This window comes from Electrophorus electricus, chromosome 11, assembly GCF_013358815.1.
Source record: "Electrophorus electricus isolate fEleEle1 chromosome 11, fEleEle1.pri, whole genome shotgun sequence".
Lineage (NCBI taxonomy): Eukaryota > Metazoa > Chordata > Actinopteri > Gymnotiformes > Gymnotidae > Electrophorus > Electrophorus electricus.
The window spans coordinates 15,863,656-15,886,791 of NC_049545.1; the positions used below are offsets into that span (position 1 = coordinate 15,863,656).

Consider the following 23,136-nt stretch of genomic DNA (forward strand, 5'->3'; position numbering starts at 1 on the left):
TTATTACAACTGTAACTATTGTCTTTTTTACATTTATGTTCAGATCATTGTTCTGAACCTGTCAGTTTAACAATGTTCCCCTCATTTGTTAATCAGAGTATTAAAGAACAACTGAAACCTGCAAATAATCAACAAGGATACTTTTACTGGAGCTTTGGGTCTGTGATGTGGGAGGCGAGGCAGGATGCACAGACGAGCCCTGTCACACAAACAGACATTTGTTTAATACACGTAACAAATTGAGCACAACAAAGTCTGCTAAACATGAACAAGACTACTCAAACAGCACAGTGAGGCATCCTGAAGCAGACTGCTTATGTGGGGTCAAACACCAACAAACACCAACGCCTAAACAGGACTTTACATATATACACGGTAACAACATTAAACGAGGAATAGGTGGGATACACGGGAAGGGTGTGACCATGCAAATTAACACACATACACACACACACACACCGGGAGGTGTCTGGGCGGAAATGGCCGTGCTGTGACAGGGTCATAAATAATAAATAAAATATCTTAAATAAAATATCTTATTTATAACTTATTTATTCCAAGAAACATAGACTCTTGATTCTGAACCTTTTCATGCCCTTCAGGAGAGGATCAGTGACTAGAATATGGCAGAGGCTACATGAAAATGATTTTGACAATTATTTTTAGTTTAAGAAGCATGAGGAAATTACATTTCTCTTCACAGGTCATGTAGTCCTATTATTTACAAGGGTCTTTCTTATAAGCATTGCTGACAGATGGGATTCCATCATATCCTTGTTTTTGTTGCAATAAAGGCTCATAGGTTTATAGGTTCAAAGGTTCATAGATTTTAAAGTCTCAGATAGCCTATAGCCCATCCATGACATCCTGAACAAATATGTAGTCCTATATCCACCTCCTTACCATCTATCTTAGATGTTCTTCGTTGTTGAATTTAAGTTTCATGTTCTGATATTCTGAAAGCTTATTGTAATGAAGGACAATAAACTTGCCTACATCTCAAGGATGTTCAGGTCTTATCTCTGAGATGACAACATGCTGCTGTCTTCAAAGAGGTCAGAGGGCAATGAATCAGTGTTCTGTCGTTGACCTTGTTATCTGAACACAGTGTATTACTGATAGCGTATCCTCAGTTACAAACATGGTGAGAATGTTATGATGATGCAAGATTAAGATCAATAGCGCCCTGTTGTGGACAATCAAAGAATTACAGATTTTGAATTAAATAGTTCGTTATAAGTTACTTTTGTCTCGTTACTAAACTATTTTTAAAATATTTAAAATTATCATAATTATGTGATTTTGCTTTGTTTATTTGTTTGTTTGTTTTTAATTAACCAATGGCTGAACGAACAACGAATTTAAAAATCGTTTTTTTCAACGTGTCTAACCCGCAAAATCAAATGACGTCACGGGAAAAGTTAACTTTTTCGCGAGAACGTAAGTAGCACTGATGTCGATATCAGAAGCTTTAGGAATGCGAACGTGAAAGTTGCTTCCGCTGCGTGAAGTAGAATGTTATTACAAGCATTAGTAAACATGCCTGAGAGGTCACTCGTCTTGTAACTGGAACTCACTGCATCCGATGAACAATTGTTGACAAACCTTATACGCTGTTTATAGGCAAAACTGGGAAGAAAGGACCTCAAAATGACATTAAATATTTTTATGCTTCTTGGGATTTTTTCACATTCAATATCACTCTCGACCGGTAAGATCTTTAATCAGTGTATGTTATTTATTTTTGCGCTTGGCTTTGATTAGACTACGCATCCAATGTGGAACAATGTAGGGTAAGTTAAATATCCCCATGCTTAATGCGCGGAAAATTTGGTGCAGTATTGCCGTAGAATTTATATTGTGCTTGTGGTGTGCTGAGAAAAGATTCTGATAGTAACCAATTGCGCTTATTTAAAGTGGAAACAATTATGACTTGTTTTACGATGACTCAAGTAAAGCAAGCCAAATATGAGGACGCTACCTTACGAACTACGATTTGACCTGCAGTGTAGCCAGTCTCTGCACTATTCCAGTTTCAGTTGTCTTAATAAATTTTGAAGTCTTACGAATTTGTCGGCAAGCCATTTTCTGATTTAAGGCAGAATACAAAGAAAACTATTCTTTCTTTAATGCGTGCAAACAATGCGGAAAGATACAAATGTGATTGCTATAGTTTAAAAAAATTTTTTTTTATAAACTATAGGGTGTTAATTTGGGTGCTAGACTTAAGTTTGCAGAATTTCTCGTCTAACAGTTTTGGAATCAAAATGTCTGCTGATTCTTTCATGCTCAGTATAGCCCTTGAGAAAGAAAGATGTAAATAATCACTTTCCTTTAATGATCTCTGTAGAATTGAGGATCAGGGCTTTTGGTTTTCCCAAAAGCATAATAACACAAACCTCAACGTTAAATGGTGGCGCGAGTATCATCGCCATCATCATGCTTTTGGGAACGCACAAGTTAGTCGACAGCTAGTTTACAGGTTGGTAGCTATTTGACGTAGGCCTACTTGCATCGTTGCAAAAACCAGCATGATACACTTAAAGCAAGTATCAGCAGGATTCAAATCATAGCATAATAGCGTCTAATATTTTGTAAGCCTAGGCACAAAAAAGTGGTGTATGTATTTGCGCGAGCGATCCACCGTTTGGATGTAATTATGTAAGAAAGCAAACCAGCGATAATGAGCCCCTCCCCCCAAACGAGCCCAGAATCGCTCCTGGTGTGGACTCAAGATCTCGGGACGAGTGTGAAAACGCTCTTGATTGATTCCACTCATCTAGATTTGCCCATTGATAGGTTTTTGTTCGGAAACAACAGCATGTCCTTTGTTACTTGTCAGTTCCCTCTTTGGGTCACTAACACTCACATTTTTGGAAAAAATTGGTACATATGAAGCATTGATTCCCAGGCATTTAGTTGCAAGTCTGCTTAGAGATGTGATAGTGTGCTCATGCTCTTACCACCAAATGGGTCGTGCACTGGATTTTCACTCTGTAGAGGGAAAAGTAGTTCCTATCCTCCACCATTATTTGTGGTATCATTTATTTCTTCCCCAAACATTATTAGCAAATAGAGTATCCTTTCAATCTAGTAAATAATTAAACATTTAATATTGCTATTTTATGTCAAATTCGAGTACATTAAAATCAAAAGTCCTGCCAGAATCAAAATAGTGGTACTTTTAGTATCAGTCCACCCATACTTACTTAGAAGGGAAGGAGTCATGGAACATGTGTATTTTGACTGCCACTGTATTGTAATTACACTGAATATGTTACCTGATTTTGCTAAGACTTAGAAATTCTTTACATCAGATTTGTTCAGGAGCTGCTTGCTGTTCACAAAACTGGGGGTGCTGGAGTTTCACTTGAGCTTCAGTTAATCCCAGTTTAACCCATACTTTTATGGTTTCAATGGAGTGTGTAGCAACTCCTGAGGAACAATGACACAGGGATCAAGAGTTTACAGAATGTTAGAGATTACAATCTTTAATTCTTTGTATCTGAATAGGCCAACACCAACCTCAAAATTGTAATTTAAGTAGTTAAGAATGAGCATTAGAATTGAAGCAAAGTAAACCCAGTAGATTATTATCCCATAAAGGTGGCCATGTAGAGTGATAACTAGTGATGATGATATAGCTTTGTTTGTAGGCTTTACAAAGCATGCAGTGGAAATGAAACTCTAATGCTTCTTAGCATTAGATGCTGGTCAGCTTACGTCAACTAGCTACCAACCTGTAAACTAGCTGTTGACTAACTTTTGCTCTTTTTGTGAAATGCTTATTTGAATGACACATGCGCTAGTGAACAGATAAATATGGACAGTTAGCACTTAGGTTGAGACTGTATCTAAATTAAATTATCAGGGTAAAACTAAAAATTAGGTGCTTTGAGCATGTATTTTTTAACCGATAATTATATATAACTAATAATAATTTATGATCAAGCAACTATATCAGTGATCATAGGAATTTTAGTCCTTATATTTTTATTTATCAAAAACTAAATTTTGGGAATTTGGGAATACTGGTACATCGGGATTGAAAGGAGTGATTGCACCTCTGGATTTTATTTGCTTAATAGTTTTTACTGACTTGAGGTCAGTAACTATGTTCCATATTGCTATATACATAAAGTCATTATTTTAATATATGAGTAATGTGAATGTCGACATACCAGGACTACTATGTTATGTCTGTAAGAATAAATCCACGTATTAGATTTTTAACAGTGGATATGGATGGTGCATTAGAAGGTCAACTGTTGGTTCAAGTTCACTCATGGCAGAAAGAATGTTGCTTCAAAACAAACTAATGAGCTTCCTCTGATAACAGATTTCAGTCGGAGAATTTCCTCTTGCTCTTTGGGTTGGATATTCAAGACTTTCTGATTGATCTCACAATATCATTATCAGGGAAAATCCAAACTCTTTAATAGCTTGAAAGATATGTGAAATATGTATAACAAACAGTCAGTGGTCCCAGCTTTGATAAATGCAATACAAATAGCTTGATTAGCTTTTAATTGTATCTTTAATTTGGAATACTGAAGTTAGTACAGTAATTGGGCAACACGGTGGCTTGGTGGCCTGCCTCTCAGCTCTAGGGTCCTGGGTTTGTGTCCCCATATGGGTGGAGTTTCCATGTTCTGTCTGTGTGGGTTTCCTCCAGGGTCTCTGGTTTCCTCACACAGTCCAAAAACATGGCAGCTAGGTCAATTGATTACTCTGTATTGTCCAGGTATAAACATATGTGAATGACTGTATGTCCAGTGATTGATGGTTCTCTGTCCTGGGTGTTATCCTCCCTCCCCTACCCTCTGCCTAATGCAGGCCTCCAAGGGGCTGTTGTGTCTGGTTGACAGTACACTGTGTGTGATTGGCTGCTGCTTCTCACCAGTGTGTGTTGATCAGATGTAAAAAGCAGAGTGTTGTTTGTAAAGTGTCCTTGGTTATGGGAAAGGTGCTATATAAGTGTGAATAATGTAATTTGATTAAAAAACAAAACATATGACAGTGGTGATTTGCAATGAACTTGACCCTTCAGGAATGGTGTCATGTAAACATACTTTTCCAGCTGGCAGCCATGGACGAGCCCTGCTAGCTGTTGCCCTCTCAGTGGGGTTACCACAGGGCAACTCTGCTCACCCTTCTGGAGGCTCGGAGCACTTGATCATGGCTGTCCGGGTGCCCAGTGTGCACCTGTCCCAGGAGGAGATCGAGAGACTGCGCTTTAAACCCACCGTGGGCACCATCTGGTGCTCACTGGGTGCAGAGGTCAAATTCAACTGCTCAATTGACCTCAATGACGTAGGCCAAGACCTGAGCATCCTCTGGTTTAAGGATGGTAGAGAGATTCCTGATGGCATGCAGACAACGGTGTACAACCAGGAGAGGACAGTGGCCCTCCTGTCCACCATCAGGTTAGGAAAAATATGTTTAGTAATATTATTTGTGATCTTGAGCAGCTCTTAATCATGGCTGTTTCAGCTTGGTCCATTAATTTTCATATACCTGAGGTAAACGTATTGAATTTTGCTTTCATTTTTTTAACATACGATAAAGTGTTACCTCTTTAATCATTAAATAAAACTGCAGTTCTTCAAAGTTTGTTTTTTTTGACAGAGCTGTGTAAGGAGTTGAAAGTGTGTTGTCTGTGAGTAAATGAGTAAATGTAATTGAGTAAATATTTGTTCCTTTTCCTCTCAGTATTAAGAATGTTCAGCGAACAGATGCTGGCAAGTACTGTTGCAGACTGAGCGTTAGTAACAAAGTGATTGAATCAAATCCTATCATTGTTGAGGTAGAGGGTGAGTACCTCTTTGTTTTGGCACAAGAAATCAGATTTTTTTCTAGTTTTATATGTATGCTGAATTTATTAATGGCACTTTGAAACAGGCCTGCCAACCTTCACTAAGCATCCAAGTGATGTAAATGTAACCAGGAATACTTCTTTCACATTGACTTGCGAGGCGGTGGGTCCACCGAATCCTGTCACTATAATGTGGCTTCACAAAGGCCAGAAGTTGAACCACACCAGCCACTCCCCCAGCACCATCACTATCCAAGGTGAGTACTTTGTTACATGTATCCCAAACACAGACCTTACACTGGGTGATTTTCAACTTCTAGTCATGGCTTTTACTAGCGGTCTGTTAATGATTTTAAGATGTGTGAAATGTCAACAATACAAAATGTTTTTGCATGGTTCGTGAGAGGTTGTTGGTCAACAGTGTTTTGTGCTGTATTTTATTTGCTAGTTATGTAGTAGAGAATCTAGTTATACCAATGCGGTCGTTTCTCTGGCTTTCACTAAGTCGTTTGAATTATTTGCCGTATAGCATTCTGTCCAATTAACTGATAATGTGAAGAAGTACACATGGTGATAAATGATGATGATAATTTTTTTTATTCCACAAAAGGCGTTAAGAGCTGTGTTACATAATAAGCTTACACAAGTATAAGGCAAAACACTGATGCCCTGTTGCTCTGGAATATTAGGACATCCTTATTGTATCACTTTACTAATCCATTTAAAAAAAAAAAAAACAAGAACCTTGGGAAAACACAAAACTAAGATCACTTTCTAAATGATCAAGAGAAAATGAGGATGCACGACCACATTTTTTTAGGGTCAGAAAAAATGGCACTTGGAGTGAATCATTTATCTGGCCAACAGCCACAGCAGCAAGACTGAAACACTGAAGTAACCACATGGTTATCAGCATCTAAAAGTTCTCTAACTGTTCTTTTTTTCCAGTTTACCAGGGCTTCCTGCAGTCTTCAGAAATAACAGAGCTGTTTGTTCATAGATTGCTTAGACATCCATAATCAGTGTCATATAAGCACAGTTAATTCCACTTTGCAGTGTTATCGAATTTTTATATTGTATTCACCACACACATAGATATTACACTATTGCCTTGATCAGCCTGTCAGACTTTTTTGTGTCCTTTACAACAGTCCCAGAAACAAGTATGTTGGTTTTAAAGTTATTTACACAAAGTCAGTGCTGAATGAAACGGCTCAGGCCGTGGTCAGCCTTGGTATGTGAAAGCCCCAAGTTGAACTTAAAATGATGAAAATATGAATGGAAGTCTCTGGCAGTGCATTGATCCTCTCTGATATGATGAGGGGCTACATTGTCAACAGAGCTCTCTCAGGGTCGAGAACAGTAAAGTATTTGGATACTTAGTCTATTTTAATTGATGAGTGATTGCTTCTGCTTGAATTTCTTTGCTCTTTTCTTTGTCTACTGTTGTTGTTTACATTGTGGTTAGTGGATTAGAGAGGACAATTATCTTGAGCTTGTGTTCCTACAATTTTTGCTACTACAATGTTGGAGCTGAATGACGGTTTCTGCAGTTTAAAGAGTTCATTTGTGCCTTATAATAAATATACTATAATTTCTACTTGACTTGTTCAGATCTTTCAAACAGTGGAATCAAAGCACAGTGACAGGAGGTCATGGTATACCACAACTTTGTCTAAATAATACAGTGGTGTTTACACTGAATTTTTGGTTGCCCTTCTGTCTCTCCACCAAACAATAAACCTCTCAATAATAAACCACAGAACCAGTTTGTTTGCTTCAGCCCCAGAACAAGTATGTTTCAGCCCCACAAGTTATGCAAGTGTGACCTGAAGTATTAAAGGTCATGTTTTTGCTCGGTTTCAGCATGTTGCACTAGAGAGTGGGGAATGGGAGACAGAGTGGGGGAGGGGACGAGGGAGATGGAGGAAGTGATAGAGATGGGGGTGAAACTGAAAAAGGTGTGGGGAAGGGGACAAAGAGTATGGAGCAAGGGAGTGAGAAAGCATGAGAGAAAGAGGTAATTGAGGCTGGAGAAGGGAGAGGCAGAGCCCAGGGGGTAGCGCACCACCCGGTCAGTAGAGGAACTCAGGCCATAGCTATGTATGCCTAGATTAGAGAACGATTTTATTTAATGAGGGTCATTTAGTTCTCTTTAAACTAGATGTGTATCCGTATCTTTAGAAAAGTTTCAGAAGACCCAATTAAAATTATTCTGTGCTTGAATCACTCTTTTGGAATGCAAAGAATTTGTATATTTTTAAGAATAGTGGAATTAGTCAGTAGTGATTTGGTTTTATACTAAGCGTGTTTTCCTCTAAAAAATAAGTGTAAACTGTTATAAGGTATAACAATTCTAAAAACAATTATCCTCTTAAATTTGAAAGGGTTTCCAAAATAGTTATTCCAAAATAAAATAATAAGAATTATAATTTGTGCTGAACCAGACTTGGTTTTTAGTACTATAGGTATTTTTTCCATCCTCAATAATAACAGTTATGTTACCCCTTACACTTACACACACACACTTACACACACACACTTACACACACACACTTACACACACACACTTACACACACACACACTTACACACACACACACACTTACACACACACACACACACACACACACACACACACACACACACACACACACACACACACACACACACACACACACACACACACACACACACACAGAGACACAGACACAGACAGACACACAGACAGACAGAAACAAACACACACAGAATGTGCTTGGTTGGAATTTCTAGTAGCCTAGCTAGAGTTTTTTTGTGTCTTGCCAGTGAACCTATGTGAGCTTTTAACATAATGTTTGAGGGGTTTTTTTAAACCCATAAGTGCTTATAACACACTGACCATCAAAAGAATGAAGTGTTTCTTCTTTGGTTCTGCAGTTTTTTTGTTGTTGTTGTAATAGCAGAACAGGTCACTAGTGTAGAACATTTTTCATTTTTTTTTTCATTGGGTGAAACCGTTCTGGTTTAAGAGAGGCCTTCCAACATGACAACCCAGTACTCGCTCCAGTTTCAACAAATGCAGGAATGGTTGAGTGGAAGACTCTTCATGTGTATATTTTGACTATCAAAAATCTATGGAAAGTTTACCCATAATAACTGGGGATGGGATGAACAAAGCTGCTTGTGCCTTGACTGGGGCTGGAAATGGAGGGACTATTCCATTGCAGGACCGTCAGCGACCAACATGTTTTATATTCCACCCACTGGTAAACAAGCAAACAAATAGCTTCCTGTTAACTCAACTGGCAAAAGCAATGTGCCCATTGTGAAAACATTACGAAGCATGCACAGTGAGAAATAAACTGGCACAAAAGGCATATTATGGAGATGCTGTCACTGCTTTTGGCAGGCTTCTGTCCGAGTGGATGGTGTTGGGTCAGGAGGAGGCTCTTGAAAGACTGGTACTGTGTGGCGTGCAGGGGCTGGACACTGTATAGTCTGACAGAGGTTTCGTTCGTGCCCTGGAAATGAAGCCTCCTACATTTATTGTACCATTTAAAGTGATATTAGCGGAACTGAAAGTCAAGTCAAGAGTGCTTTTATCAAAATCTGAAGTATTTCACCAAGAGAGTCATCATGTTAAACATGGAAATCCCTGATTATACAGTATTAGATGAGAAGAAGTAAGCACGGGGCTAGAGCTAGAGCTGGAACTACTGTCATAGTCCTTAGCGTTGTGTACTAGTTGTGCACTTTGGTAACAACATGGGACATGCTAATTAACTAGAGAACTTGATCAAATGCATTAGGCAATAATTTCAAAACTGCATTGCTTATTGACATAATTCTGATCTAGAGGCTATGCTTTCTCATGTCTGTAGGTGTGGACAGCCCAACCCAGTATAGCTGTGAAGCTCACAATTCCAAAGGCGTTGCTGTCTCCAGAGAAGCTCACATCAACATTAAAGGTACAACAGCATGCAAAGAGTTCACCTACACTTGACCAAAATACCAGTGGCTTGCTTATGGGTTGAGTTAAAGCGGAATTTGGAAATCTGAATCTGGACATCTAAATCTGGAAACAGGTTTCATAAGGTTGTCATTTTTAAATTATTGTAGACAATCCAGCCAAGGTGTCCAATGTCACTGTGGTCAGACGTGAAGCGAACAACCTTATCTTAAGATGGACTCCTGGACATGATGGATTTTCTCCTCTCAGTACTTGCAGTATCACAGTAAATAATTCCTTTGACTTAATATTAGTACTTTTGTTTAGAAGATTTCTTTGTGACAAATTAAGTTTGTCTTGATTTTATTGCAGGTGAGAGAACTAGGCAGGGAAGTGGGCAATCCTACTCGGGTTGTCAGTCTGCAAGTCCCTCCGTTCTCATGTGAGATCACTGGCCTGAAAGCCATGACCTGGTACAACATGAGTGTGTCCTGCACCAATGAGATTGGCTACTCGCCACCCAGTGCCTGGGTCCAGAGCAACACCACAGAGGGAGGTGGGTGTAGAGTGAAGGGCTTTTCAGATGGCAGGGGACATCTGAAATTGGCGTGCCTCCTCACATGAAAGCACACAGTTTTTACACAGTAGGTAATGATGGCAACACTTAGCACAACTAGCTAACATGGTGTATGTCCAAGCCAGACTGCATTATTGTTTTAAAATTATACATATCAAACAGGAAAAAGGATGACAGATATATATCTATTTTGGGAGTGAAGTAGAATAGCAGAATAGTAACTCTTCATTGGTCTAAAAACACCTGATACATGATGATGATCGTGTGTGTGTGTGTGTGTGTTTGTACATGTTTCTAGGCATGTTTATCTGAAAGGAATAAAAAAAATTGTGTGGTAATTTAAATGAATTTAAAAAACAATCATAGAGCTATGATTCAATTGGCTACCTGATACAGGGAACAAAGATGTAAAGGAACTGACATGGGGGTGACTCCTTCATCAGTTATGAAGTCACATCCTCCAAAGCAACACTTTTTCATTGAAAAAAATCCCTGTGAGAGAATGGGTGGTACTGGAGTGGAAGCTTCCTCTTCTTTAGGGTGTGTTCACCTCAGGTTTCCTGTGCATTCTCATAGGAATGCCACTGAGATATTTCCAGTAGTGGAACACCATTCTATCAAATACAATATGTGGGTGAGGGGAACACATAGTATTAATAAGTACTTGTATTAACTGACTACCATGGATCTGGAGGTTTATGATCATACATAGCTGATTGATGTTTGTATTAAGGGATGTATTAAAGGCAAATCGGAAGACTGTGCTAGAGTTCATAAGAATATAAATATCAATGCCAATTTTATGACATTTTCAGTCCCTTCAGGGGCTCCGCTGAATGTGAACATTCATGTAAATGGCTCTATGCTGCTGATCCAGTGGAAGGCTCCACCCCCTGACAAGGTGAATGGAATTTTGAAGGGATACGACATCTTTATCCATGATGGGAAACATATGAATAAGGTTAGTGTTTGAACAAGCTTAATGTTTTTTTATTAAAAATTTGCAAACCTACTCAATTAAAATTTTTTGCATTTGTTATTTTTCTTACCTTTCAGTTATATTTCCCCTTTTCCAGTGGGGAAATTGTAACTTTAGTACATAGACCAAATATATATCACAGCAGAAATAGTAAAAAAAAAAATGTAAAAAAAAGCTCAATTCCAGACACCACTACAACCTTTGCAACCAGCTGTGTTTGTAGAAAGAATGAATGTCGTTACCTGGCAGTGAGCAGACTAAAGACTTCCTCTGCTCTGATGCTTTTCTTATGTGCATAGATTCTCATTACACAAGCAGGAAGTTTGGAGTCATTTCCAGTGCATTTGCTCACTCATGGCAAAAACACTCCATCAGTGTAACGCTTGGTGGCCCGAGTACCGAGGGGCAGCACGCACAGGCTCCAGTGACATGGAGGCTCCAGTGACAAATGTTTATTAATTCACACAGTCAACGGCAATCGAACATGCCGTTCACGAACATGAAATGGTTAACAATAAACACAATAAACACATACGATAAACATGAATACGTTTAACAATGACGAAAAGAACATTAACCTTAACATAAACACGTTATGTCAACAATGACCAACAATCCTGCACACTATGACGAGGCTTTAAATACACATAAACAAAACAGGGTGCAGGAGACAACAAACAAAGATCCTCCCACTTCATGTGGCGGGCCACCCCACGTGACTCGTGGGAGGCGAGCGTTCCGTGACAGTCAAGGAATCAGAGTATGCCTGTATCCTATTGATACTGTCATTTGATTTTTTAACTAACTTTGTTGTATGCCTAGCTCATTATTTGTTTTTTTGTTTGTTTGTTTAGACACCTCAACCTGACATTTCTTTTACCGAACAAAATTAGTACCTTCTGCTGCACTGACTAATGAGATGCAGGTGTGTCAGATTACCTAAACATTTAGTGAATATCATCACAGTGATTTAGTAGGAATCTCTGTACTAGCAGAACTTGCTTTACAGTCCCATGAGGGTTGTTTAGAAACTGCCCAGAATGAACACCTAGCAACAGCAGTAAATTAATCTACACTCACTGCCTTACAGTGCAACAAAAGCACAGACCTGCAACTATAAACCTCTGAAGCAGAATCAACAGACTTTGTGATCTCAGGTAAATTCTGTTTTTAAAAACAAAGGGGATAATAGCAGATAAATGGCACTGTAACCAGGAGCAAATACATAATAATAATAACAACAACAATTATTATTATAATGGCAGCAACAACAACAATAACAATAATAATAATTTACAGTTTCAACTTGGGATATATGTAGTCCACTATCCTTTCACAACATTTAACTCTCCTAGGTAGTTAGCCTTCTTTCATTTATTCAGCTGATGGAAGCATATGTTAATGTTAGTTTGTGTAGAGTCCAAATACAAAAGGGCCATAGACTTGAAGATACAGCTTGCCTAACTTGCTTCTAATTCTGTATAGATACAAGCATGAAGAAGAAACTAATTCCACTTTTGTTTCAGGTTTTCTGCTGCATATTGTAAAACTGTTTAAAATAGCCATAAAGAAAAATAAAAACCTCCATAGGTTTTGTAGTAGTGCATTAACTTCATTATTTTTAGTAGGGTGTATGCATCAGTAGTTTCAGTAGATTCAGTAGTGTGCATACTTCATTAGTGCACATACTTCAGTACATTCAGTATTGCACATAATTCATTAGTGCGCATGCTTCAGTAGATTCCGTAGTGCACATACTTCAGTAGCTCTAGTAGTGTAATGTGATATCTGAGACCAGACTAGACGCTTGTGGGCAACAGGGTTTTATTTGTAGCAAAACAAACAATAAACGAAAACAAAAACAGGTGAGGGTAGTAGCCAGAAATATATTAGACATGCACAGTGGGACGTGCTCAGCATTCGCAAAAGAAAAGTGATAATACTTCACAAGGGAAGAACGGAACAGGAGAGGCTAAGTAATGTAGCGAAGATGTGATAAAGGTGAAACTAGTAAACTGGTGATGAGGATTTGCTGAGGTTGTGTCAGGGAAGACAGGGGTTGTGATCATGGGCTGGGGTTGGTCGCCTAACATCTATACACTTCAGTCGGTTCAATAATGTGTGTAACGTGTGTACAGTAGCTTCACTAGTGTGTATACTTTCAACAATGTCCTTATGACATTGTGCACCATAACATGCTTTATACATATATTACAAATGTAGCATTTATTGTCTAAAATGTAATAACCATATTGACAGCAATAGCATTTGTTCATATGTGCCTCATCTGGCAAGGTTTTTTTTATTGTTATTTTATGAAAGACTGAAAAAATTCTTATTGACTAATATAGTTTCTTAACTATTGAGAAAATCACATAAATTGCAACAGCAGTAAATTAATCTACATTCACTGCCTTACAGTGCAACAAAAGCACAGACCTGCAAATCACATAAATTGTACATGAGAATGCATTGTACTTTATCATGGTTCTATGCAGAGCTAATGTAGAAGCCAGCAACTGTTACTGGAATATGACACCCAGTCCAATTTAAGGAATTGCTTCTCATTTGTTGACTGTGGTGGACTTTTTTCTTAGTTTCACATTGATAGCAGCCTTATCCTGCAAGTTGGGTTTACCTCTTTTAAGGTACATTCATTATCAATGGACTAAGTGTATTTACATGAAGTGATGGTGTACAGTCTGAACTGAAATCTTTTGTATGTCATATTGTGAGGTGGAAAATACTTAATTTTCATAAGCAAAGCTTACCCTTGATTTTTTACAGTCAAAATGTATTATGAAAACAGTACATTATTTGAATTCAAATCAAAACAAGACATAGTAGGATAAATTATTAAAGCTTTTTGACTGAATTTATGGGACAACCTCCTAGCTAGATCTGGTCCACTCATCTAGATAGTTCTTACATAAACACTTATGGAGCTCCAGATGACTTTATCTAGACTGATGTGAGCTTTTTGTTGACTTAATGCTCTGCAGCTTGGAATTTTGCTTAATACTTTAGTAGAAAACAGCTGGACCCTCTCCCAGAGATGAAAAAAAAAAAACTATTTCAAAGCTGAAAGCGATTAGTACAACTGTAATGCTAATGAATTAGGGTTCTGCCTTGCTACAGTAATTTATTTCTGTTTCTAGTTTATATTCAGACTGAATTCACTCTGCAGTCTATATGATCTTCAGCGAGACACCATGATCATATGACTGACGGCATGTCTGCAGCATGTCAGGCTTTATTAGCCTTCCTCTAGTACAACAGCATACTTACTCTCTTTGTATGAGGGGCCAGGAACTCACATTGTGGAAAACTGAAATTAGTTTGTGTCTTTTGTTTTTATCTGCCATGACTCATCGTCGACTGAATGGAACTTTGTCACTGCCGGAATGAAGATCATGTTTGCTGCCCATTTTCTCTAAAAGTGATTCACCTATATGTTGGCAGTTCAGCAGCAGTAACTGGAAGTGTGTGTAATTACAGCTGGCTTTCCTCTGAAACCTGTTGCTCATCTTCAATTTAGTGAGTTGTTTCGTACTCACTTAGGCCCACTTATATAACAGTCATATTGGAATTATGGTTAATGTCTTGCTTTTGACCATGACTTTACGCCATAATGCAGTCAAGGATCGAACATCTACTAATAATGGCAGTGTACCATGGGTGTGCATTTTTAACTGTTCCTGCCATTAATCTGGTTTACTGCAAATGCAGTGGCAATGTTGCAACCATAGGTTCATGGCAAAGGAAGAACAGGAGCCCAGATGCGACTTGCGCAAAAACTAATATGTCTATCACATGCTCCTCGGTCACATCCTCCACCCCCGGTTCTACATCTTCAACAGGCCCTCCCTCCCTCCCTCTTTCTGACAGCAATGTGAAAACAACAGTCTCTCTTCCTCCTTTTGTAAGGCTTGTCACACTATATCTGCTTCTGCCCTTGTGACCACTACATGTCTTCCAGTATCAGCATTTGTTCTTCCTTATCATCTTTAGTTTTACAAAATCAAAACCTGTACTTCCCAGCCTTTTGTTACCAATGTATTCAAATTCTGGGATATACCATTTGCAGTAATTATACTTTTCGACTTAAAAATACTTTCAAAGTTTGCAGTCTTATTTTTTACAATGCATCATATCTGTGCAATCCAAACCTTTGAGACAAGGGCTGTGTATTCTCCATTTGTGCTATCACTCTTTTGGTGCCCACATCTTTTCCTGAGCAAATATACTCCATATATATTCATCTCTGTATTCCAGATTCACAGTATCTCAACAGAGGCAGCAGTGGCCATGCAGGTGTTTAACACCACATATAGCGTGGAAGTCATGGCATGCACACAGGCTGGCTGTGGAGTGAAAAGCTCTCCATACTGGCTGTTTGTCCCTGAGATTGGTGCGTACATATGCATGTCCAGGTCATAAGTGTTTATTCAAAGTAAAACTGTCATCAAAATTACTTACATTGTGACTACTGCATACTACAGTCAACAACTAATGTTTGAAGTGCTAATCAAGGCCATTAGGTTAAGTCACATCTATGCAGTTTGAATTTATTAAATACCTGGGTGTACATTTCCAGATTATTAACATTTAATCCAAAGACAATTCTATTTATCTTCAAACAGCAAATTAGCTACTCCCTCTGTGCTTTGAAAGTTTGTGAGCATACGTCTTTAACAAATGGAATCTGAAATGCACTTTTGCAAAAGCAAAATGCAATATTGCATATTCTCCACTACTCCTTTATACTACACCAGTGCTTCAAAACCTAAAGCATAGTTGCTTTCCTACTGAAAGGCTTAGTGGTTGATTTTGAAAACGAAGGATGGTCTTATAACCTTGGCATTGGTGAGGAATTCAAACAAGGTCAGGTCATCGATATCTGACAAAAACATGACTTGGTAATAGCATGCCATGCTAGTAGCTTTTATCTTTAACTTTTTGAAGGTCAGCGGCTCAGTCTGGTAGATGTATAGTTAAAGATAATTGTTGACCTCAATATACATGTATGTAAAGTATGCGTGTGGTTTGTTTTTCCAGATTTGCCTCTAACCCCATCTTCAGACTTTGAGTACATCGTGTTCGGAGTGGTTTCTGGTTTCTGTCTGCTGATACTCCTGCTGATTGTGGTCATGTGCCTGCGTAGTCGGGTACTAGAGACTCGACTTGGGTGAGTTTGGTTGCACATGTCCTGCTTTCCCCACTCCTAACTAAGGCACTGTGGGCTTTAACAGTATCTGACCTCCATAATTACAGACATTTAAGGAGTGGTCAATTAGATTATTCAGAAAACTTTAGTTGCAATTGGTGTCTTATTGTGTAATATTTGAATGCCTTTAAATAAGTCTTAAACATCCTTAGTGAGATTGATTTAGTTGATGTTTGGCCTCTTAGTTTTATCATACTACATATGTGCATAGTGAAGAACCTTGTCCATTCTGCAGAGTAGTGGCTGTCCTAATGCCTAAATAAAAACGTTAAAGCACAGCAATCAATCATCGATCAATCTTGTGAAAACATTAACTCCTTCGACAAGACTAATTTTAATGTAAAGTGACCTAGAAACTGTTTCCCATTAGAGTAAACTCTAGCCTCTGGCTGATTCTTGTTTTCAATTGCACTGAAGAGAATGGAGTTTGTTGGGGGGGGGGGGGGGGGGGGTGTAAAAGTTATGTGTTCTGAGACCCTGGATGTGCTGTCATTAAAAGCAGAATGTTTTTTCCCTTTTAAAGTTTGAGACAGGGGTATTGCTTCCTGGTGCAATGCTGAGTTCTGAGCTCTGTTACCTCTAGTTGTGAGCTAAAAATACTTTTTAAAAACATCCACATCCCTCATTCTATGGCAAACATTATGGAGCTTCTGACACAGCATTCACACTGCTGATAATGTGCTGTAACTCCTAAACACTTGTCAGCAACGGTGTTGTCTTTTTGGAGCATGCACGCATATATCTCTATAAATCCTTACTGTAAAATTAGACCGCTGTCTGGTTCATCAGAGTGTTGGTCGGTGTTTGTGGTCTATCATTACTGTACAGATCTCATGAATGTGTAAATGGCTCCCCCTACAGAAGGTTGCTTGGAACTGGAGAGAAACTGCCACCTGTTATTGAGTACAGGCCACAGAGGTCCTACAATCGATCAGCCATCGAAATCACACGTAGGTCAAGTGATATCAGTATTATTTCAACTATGCGATTGGTAGAACAGACAGACCAAGGTGCTAATGACACCAAGGTCATGGGTTCGAGTTCCAGGAAACACAGTTATAAAAGGACCTGTGCCAAACATGTGTCAAATATAGCATGAAGTTTCCTGCATGAAGTACACCAAAAGTACTTCACCATGCAGTCCATCAAATGTCTATTGCAGTTTTCCTAATAACATTTTCCAAGACTTTTCAGCCTGGTGTGGTAATGTAATCCAGATCTACAAACACAGCCTAACACAGATAATCTTTATCAATGTAGTTGCAAACCTGGGGATCAGTGAAGAACTCCAAGCCAAACTTCAGGAAGTGATGGTCCTGAGAAGCCTGCTTGCTGTTGGAAAAGTGCTGGGAGAAGGTTGGAAGCAAAACACTTCAGAGAGTAGAACTACACAGTGTAGCTGTTCCCTGTGTTCAGGTATATCTGTTTTTAAGCAGCAACATGTTTCCTTTTACAGGGGAGTTTGGTGCTGTAATGGAGGGTCACTTGAAGCATCCTGATGGAACCAGTGAAAAAGTTGCTGTAAAGACTATGAAGTGTGAGCCTGTTGTGGTTTGTTTGTTAAACATGCCTTAGTACATTTGAACAAGAAACCTAGATAAATTTAATTAGACTAAACTAACAGATCAAGCAATACTAACGATTCCCCCCAAAATGCTGGCTGGAAATAAGAAAGAATGGATATTATACCTGTGACAGCGGCAGGTAGATGGAAGCGAGAGGCAGGTCAGTGGAAAGGTAATCTTTATTCTCTATCGGAAATCCATGACGGGAACACAGAATCTCAAATACAAAGAGTAGAGGAGCTAGTCCTCATCTAGATAAACACTTATGCATTGTTTCTCTTGACATAATAGGACCACTAATGTACAGCTCCATCTCCTCAGATCTGGGGGTAGAAATAGAACAGGGAGTGAATGGGAAATAGGTGAAAGCAATTAGTAATCAAGGGATTGTGAACGGGGCAGGTGCGATGGGTAGTCCCTAGCAGGGGTGGGTGTGTCTCCACTGCTAACTGGCTGACCAACCGTGACAATACCCACTAAGATCAGATTTGGATGATACCATCTAGCATTCATAGCATTCATTTTAGCACTGTAAATTCTTGTGGATTTTCTTTAATAAAAAAGTGGGATCTTCAACCAAGAGATTCATTTTATTTTTCAGTGGATAATTTCTCTCAGAGGGAGATAGAAGAGTTTCTGAATGAGGCTGCCTGCATGAAAGACTTTAACCATCCTAATGTCATTAGACTATTAGGTAAGGCATCCCACTAGTCACCCTGGTTCAACAATTTTTTTCTATTACCTTTAACCTATACCTTGGCTTCTCTTTCAACCTATTCGTGCAGGAGTATGTTTAGAAGTGGGCCCAGGCCATTTTCCCAAGCCAATGGTCATTCTCCCTTTCATGAAGTACGGAGACCTGCATAGCTTTCTCCTTCGTTCCCGGCTAGGAGACACTCCTCGGGTAAGTTGACTATCTTTTTTTTTTTTTTTTTCATACCCTTCTTTCTGGCCAAAATTCAGTAATTCTTAATTATAGAATGTTTCGCTTCTGAAATGGAATTCATATTTGTGGTATGTGTGTGATGTGTGTCTCAGTATCTTCCCACACAGACTCTCTTGCGGTTTATGATTGACATTGCACTAGGAATGGAATACCTCAGCAGCAGAAACTTTCTACATAGAGACCTTGCAGCACGCAATTGCATGTATGTGTTTTTCCATTCTCCTGTTATCATAAATATACAACTGATGCAGGTTTTTCAATTCTATGATTACTTGTCTGGATTTGCTTTCGTTAAATGTGAAAGTATGAGCATTAGTGCTTTGAGTCCCAACCAACAAAGAACTACTCCACAATACAGTGCTAATTTTGTTGTGATACTTTTCAAAAATGGTGTCATCAAAATAATATATAAAAGCCTAAAAATGCCAGAGGGACCAATAGCATCCATTCCATTCTTTTCTTTAAAATTAATTATTAACATGAATAACCTTTATAGTGCATAGTTACATGATTCCCATTTTCATGTTTTGACAAAATTATGGTTTTGGATTCAAGGTATATAAACTCACCAACCTACAATTACTGGACACTATCTTATAGGTGTTTGTACAATCATAGACCATTGCCAGACTGTATTGGCATACACAGTTTTATCAGTAACGTTCTACCCCAGTTCATCACTGGTCAGATCAAAGAACCACTGCTAACTGGATATTATGTGGCAGACCATTTGGAAAACAGGATCAGTACTGTAGTAGCATGTCTATGGATATCATGCATGGGCATGTTAATTGTGTACAGCAGTTTTGCTGTGGTTTTACATGTTTTGGTTTAAATTTTTAAAGAAAATCCAGCTAACTGCAGAGTATCAACACCAGCCAACACCAGTCCTGTGGTCAGAAATTGACCAAAGGCTAACGCGAATCATGCATAGAAACATAAGGACTATAGACTAGCCGTACACCTACAGGGTGTTTCTAGTGAATTTATTTAATACTTTTTTCTTGTACCAGGCTACGTGATGACATGACTGTGTGTGTGGCAGACTTCGGCCTTTCAAAAAAGATTTACAGTGGAGATTATTATAGACAGGGCAGAATAGCCAAGATGCCTGTGAAATGGATTGCTGTGGAGAGCCTGGCAGACCGAGTCTTCACTGTGAAAAGTGATGTGGTAAGAAGCAGCTACAAACCTTCCTGTGTGCCTCTTTAAGCATTACAATATACATTATGAGCTGTAATTGTCCGCTTGTTCCGTCTTAGTGGGCATTCGGTGTAACCATGTGGGAGATTGCAACTCGAGGCATGACTCCATATCCTGGTGTCCAAAACCAAGAGATTTATGATTACCTCCTGGAAGGCCACAGGCTAAAGCAGCCAAATGATTGCCTAGATGAACTGTGAGTACTATTCCTTCCTCTTGTTTCCTGTAGATCAACCTTATATCAATATAAAATATTCTGTCAGAGGTGACCCTGTAGTCTAGGACTAATCCTAATCTAAATCTGAAGACATTCTAAGTAAAATGTTGGCTGATATCTGTGCCCAGATGGACTGCTTATTTGTATTTGCTTGTTTATAGAATTCATTTTGTGCACTGATTTCAGTTTTACACTTTTTGGTCAGGGGAAATAAATGTTGTTTTGTGCCATGAAAAAGAGGAAGGGTTTTTTTTCCGTACTGAAAGAAAATGATTATACTGAAACAGGTGGGTGAACATTCACAAAAAGTCTTTAATTTGGGTGAATCCAGAACTCTCAACTTTTAACAAAGGAACAATGGGTATGACTAGGCATTACAGTGTAACAGTCTAATCTGCTCTCCTTTCACAGGTATGACATCATGTTCAGCTGTTGGTGTGCAGACCCTGTGGACCGGCCCGACTTCTTGCAGGTGCGGGGGATGCTGGAGAAACTGGCAGATAAGCTCCCCGACACGTCAAGCAGGAAAGATATCATCTACATCAACACAAGCTTCCCAGAGGAGGAACCACTGGTGGAAGGTCCCCTCCTCACCTCCTCACCAACCTGCAGACACCAGACCACAGACACATCCATTGTAACAGCAGACATACACGAGAGCTCCCCCATGGAGGAAGATGACCGATACGTTATTGTCATCTCATCAGAAGACCCCTCTGTTGTGATGCAGAATCGCACCGTGGACTGTCCTCTTTTGGCAGATATAAGTTTGGAGCTGGACAGTGCTGACACTGTCAGGGAAGGAGCAGATCTGCAGCAGGCCTATAGCGACATGACACACTTGCTCTGAGGCATTAAGTAAAACAACAGAAGGAGACTTGGTGCTCGAAGTTGGAAAAACATTTTCATCCATTGATTTAACTGAGTTAAAGCTGCTGTAATCAATTTTGACATTGTTGCTGACTTCTTCCAGACAGAAAAACAGTCTTCTGTTTTTGTTTTTTTCCCTGATTCTTTGTACTTCAAACTAACCCATGTCAGAGCATTTGACTTGATTTCTGACACTGCCATATGCAATGTTTTAGAAATACAGAGGTTCGAGCTTGCTAGGGGGGTTTCTGGGGCATGCCCCCACCATGTTGAGTAAAGAGTTTTTAGTAACAAGGTCACTCACTCTACCCATGGTAAAGCAATGGCGCTGGTGACCAGATAAGAAAGGCCTTTGCAGCACCAAAGTAGTGTTTAGGTCATTATTTCATGACTTTCATTATATACACCTCTGAAAAAATACAGCGGTCCAGACCTCCATGACCTCAGTGGTGGGTATGGCCTTGATTTCAGATAGTTATTAACAGCAATAACAGGCTAGAGCTTTGGATGTGAAAATATGATGAGCACTAACAACCATGGCATTATGCGTATGTGAGAATGCCATATATCATAAATGGCCAGTATTTTTTAAGAATTTAAAGATTTTAAAGAGATTACTTCAACGTAATATGGGAATCTGAATCTTAGTTTTCACAGTAGTGAATTTTTGAGAAAATATAGTGTACATAGACTTTATGTATATTAGGTATTCATTTGTAAATATGATGTATGTGGTCCAGATGTTTATATGTTTTATTTTCTTAGATGGGATAAGGTAGTGTGAGAGGACAGGAGTGCAAGACCACAAAAATGAAAAAGGAGTTTAACTGAAGGAAAGTATTAGCCTGTGTCTGAAACGTTTGTGATTGAACCATTCACCAAGGTACTCTGTCAAATATATGCAGTGTGAAATTATTTGCAGCTATAAATCTTTTGCTTATTAAATAGTGTTAGCAAAAGGATGTTTGTAATGTGATTTTTCTATTGCTTAGGCTATTTTTAGGCCTATGTAAGTTATATATAATATTGTGAATCTTAGAAATCAGTTTCTAGGGGGTCTCTGATTCATTCCAGTGCATGGGGCATCTAATTAATTCAGATTCAAGCATATCAGAACCAGATGAAGGACAATCTGTGGACCCCTACTACTAATCTGTCTGTGATGAGTTGTCCACAGTCTGTTCATTCTTTCATTATTTCTCTAAAATGCTTAAACCCATAAATTGAATTGAGAAAGCTCATGAAATATACATATGTATTTTTAAACATTTCAGCATTGTATTTGTTAAAAGTGGCCACCCCTGTTGAAAACCAAGGTGTTAGAGAACTTTGTCAAATCTCACTTGTAGACACATAGGGCTGGTACATGTTTAACAACTGATAAATTAGTTTAAATAAAAAGTATTCAGACCTCTTGTGTCCCATGCAGGAGGTGGTTATTTGCATATTAAGATATCTGTACTGGGTGTATTAATCTTCAGACCATATGGGTAGTCTGCTTGGTCATGAGGACAAGATGAACAATACACATCATTATTTTTGGAAAAATATAAGTGAAATAGAGCAGTTGTGTGATATTGCACTCACCAAAAGGCAATTTTATAAGATGAATACAATGTCACATATACTAACTTTCATGGCAATAAATATTTCTTCTTTTATTAGGATAAGAAAACAGGAAAATGTAAATAGCACTTGAATTGGATGAATTGGATCTTAATTTCTGTTCAAGTGTAATTAAAAAAAATAAATTTTTGTATTAATGCTTCTTTATATGAGAAATAAACTTGAGTGAATTCTATTTGAT

General features: G+C 38.6%; 1 protein-coding gene across 2 annotated transcripts; it reads left to right on the forward strand.

Moving 5' to 3' along the window:
- The first annotated feature begins 1,442 nt into the window (after positions 1–1,442).
- mertka (c-mer proto-oncogene tyrosine kinase a) lies at positions 1,443–23,130 on the forward strand. Of its 2 annotated transcripts, none has more exons than XM_027026755.2 (19): positions 1,443–1,711; positions 5,081–5,426; positions 5,713–5,813; positions 5,902–6,072; positions 9,678–9,764; positions 9,916–10,031; positions 10,118–10,301; positions 11,138–11,283; positions 15,577–15,712; positions 16,360–16,489; positions 17,390–17,478; positions 17,789–17,884; positions 17,985–18,065; positions 18,695–18,787; positions 18,879–18,997; positions 19,132–19,241; positions 20,053–20,212; positions 20,302–20,438; positions 20,871–23,130. In XM_027026755.2, exons 1-19 carry the CDS (start codon positions 1,651–1,653, stop codon positions 21,307–21,309), a joined length of 2,802 nt encoding a protein of 933 aa, XP_026882556.2. In that variant the 5' UTR covers positions 1,443–1,650; the 3' UTR covers positions 21,310–23,130. The 2 variants fall into 2 exon arrangements, with proteins under 2 accessions (XP_026882556.2, XP_026882566.2); XM_027026765.2 differs by having other exon boundaries at positions 11,147–11,283.
- The last annotated feature ends 6 nt before the right edge of the window (positions 23,131–23,136 follow it).

Coding starts and splice junctions, on each gene's coding strand:
- mertka (XM_027026755.2), top strand. CDS start 1,651: ATGACATTAAATATTTTTATGCTTCTTGGGATTTTTTCACATTCAATA. Junction 10,032..10,117: donor TCAGTACTTGCAGTATCACA/GTAAATAATTCC, acceptor ATTTTATTGCAG/GTGAGAGAACTAGGCAGGGA. Junction 18,066..18,694: donor TGCTGTAAAGACTATGAAGT/GTGAGCCTGTTG, acceptor TTTATTTTTCAG/TGGATAATTTCTCTCAGAGG.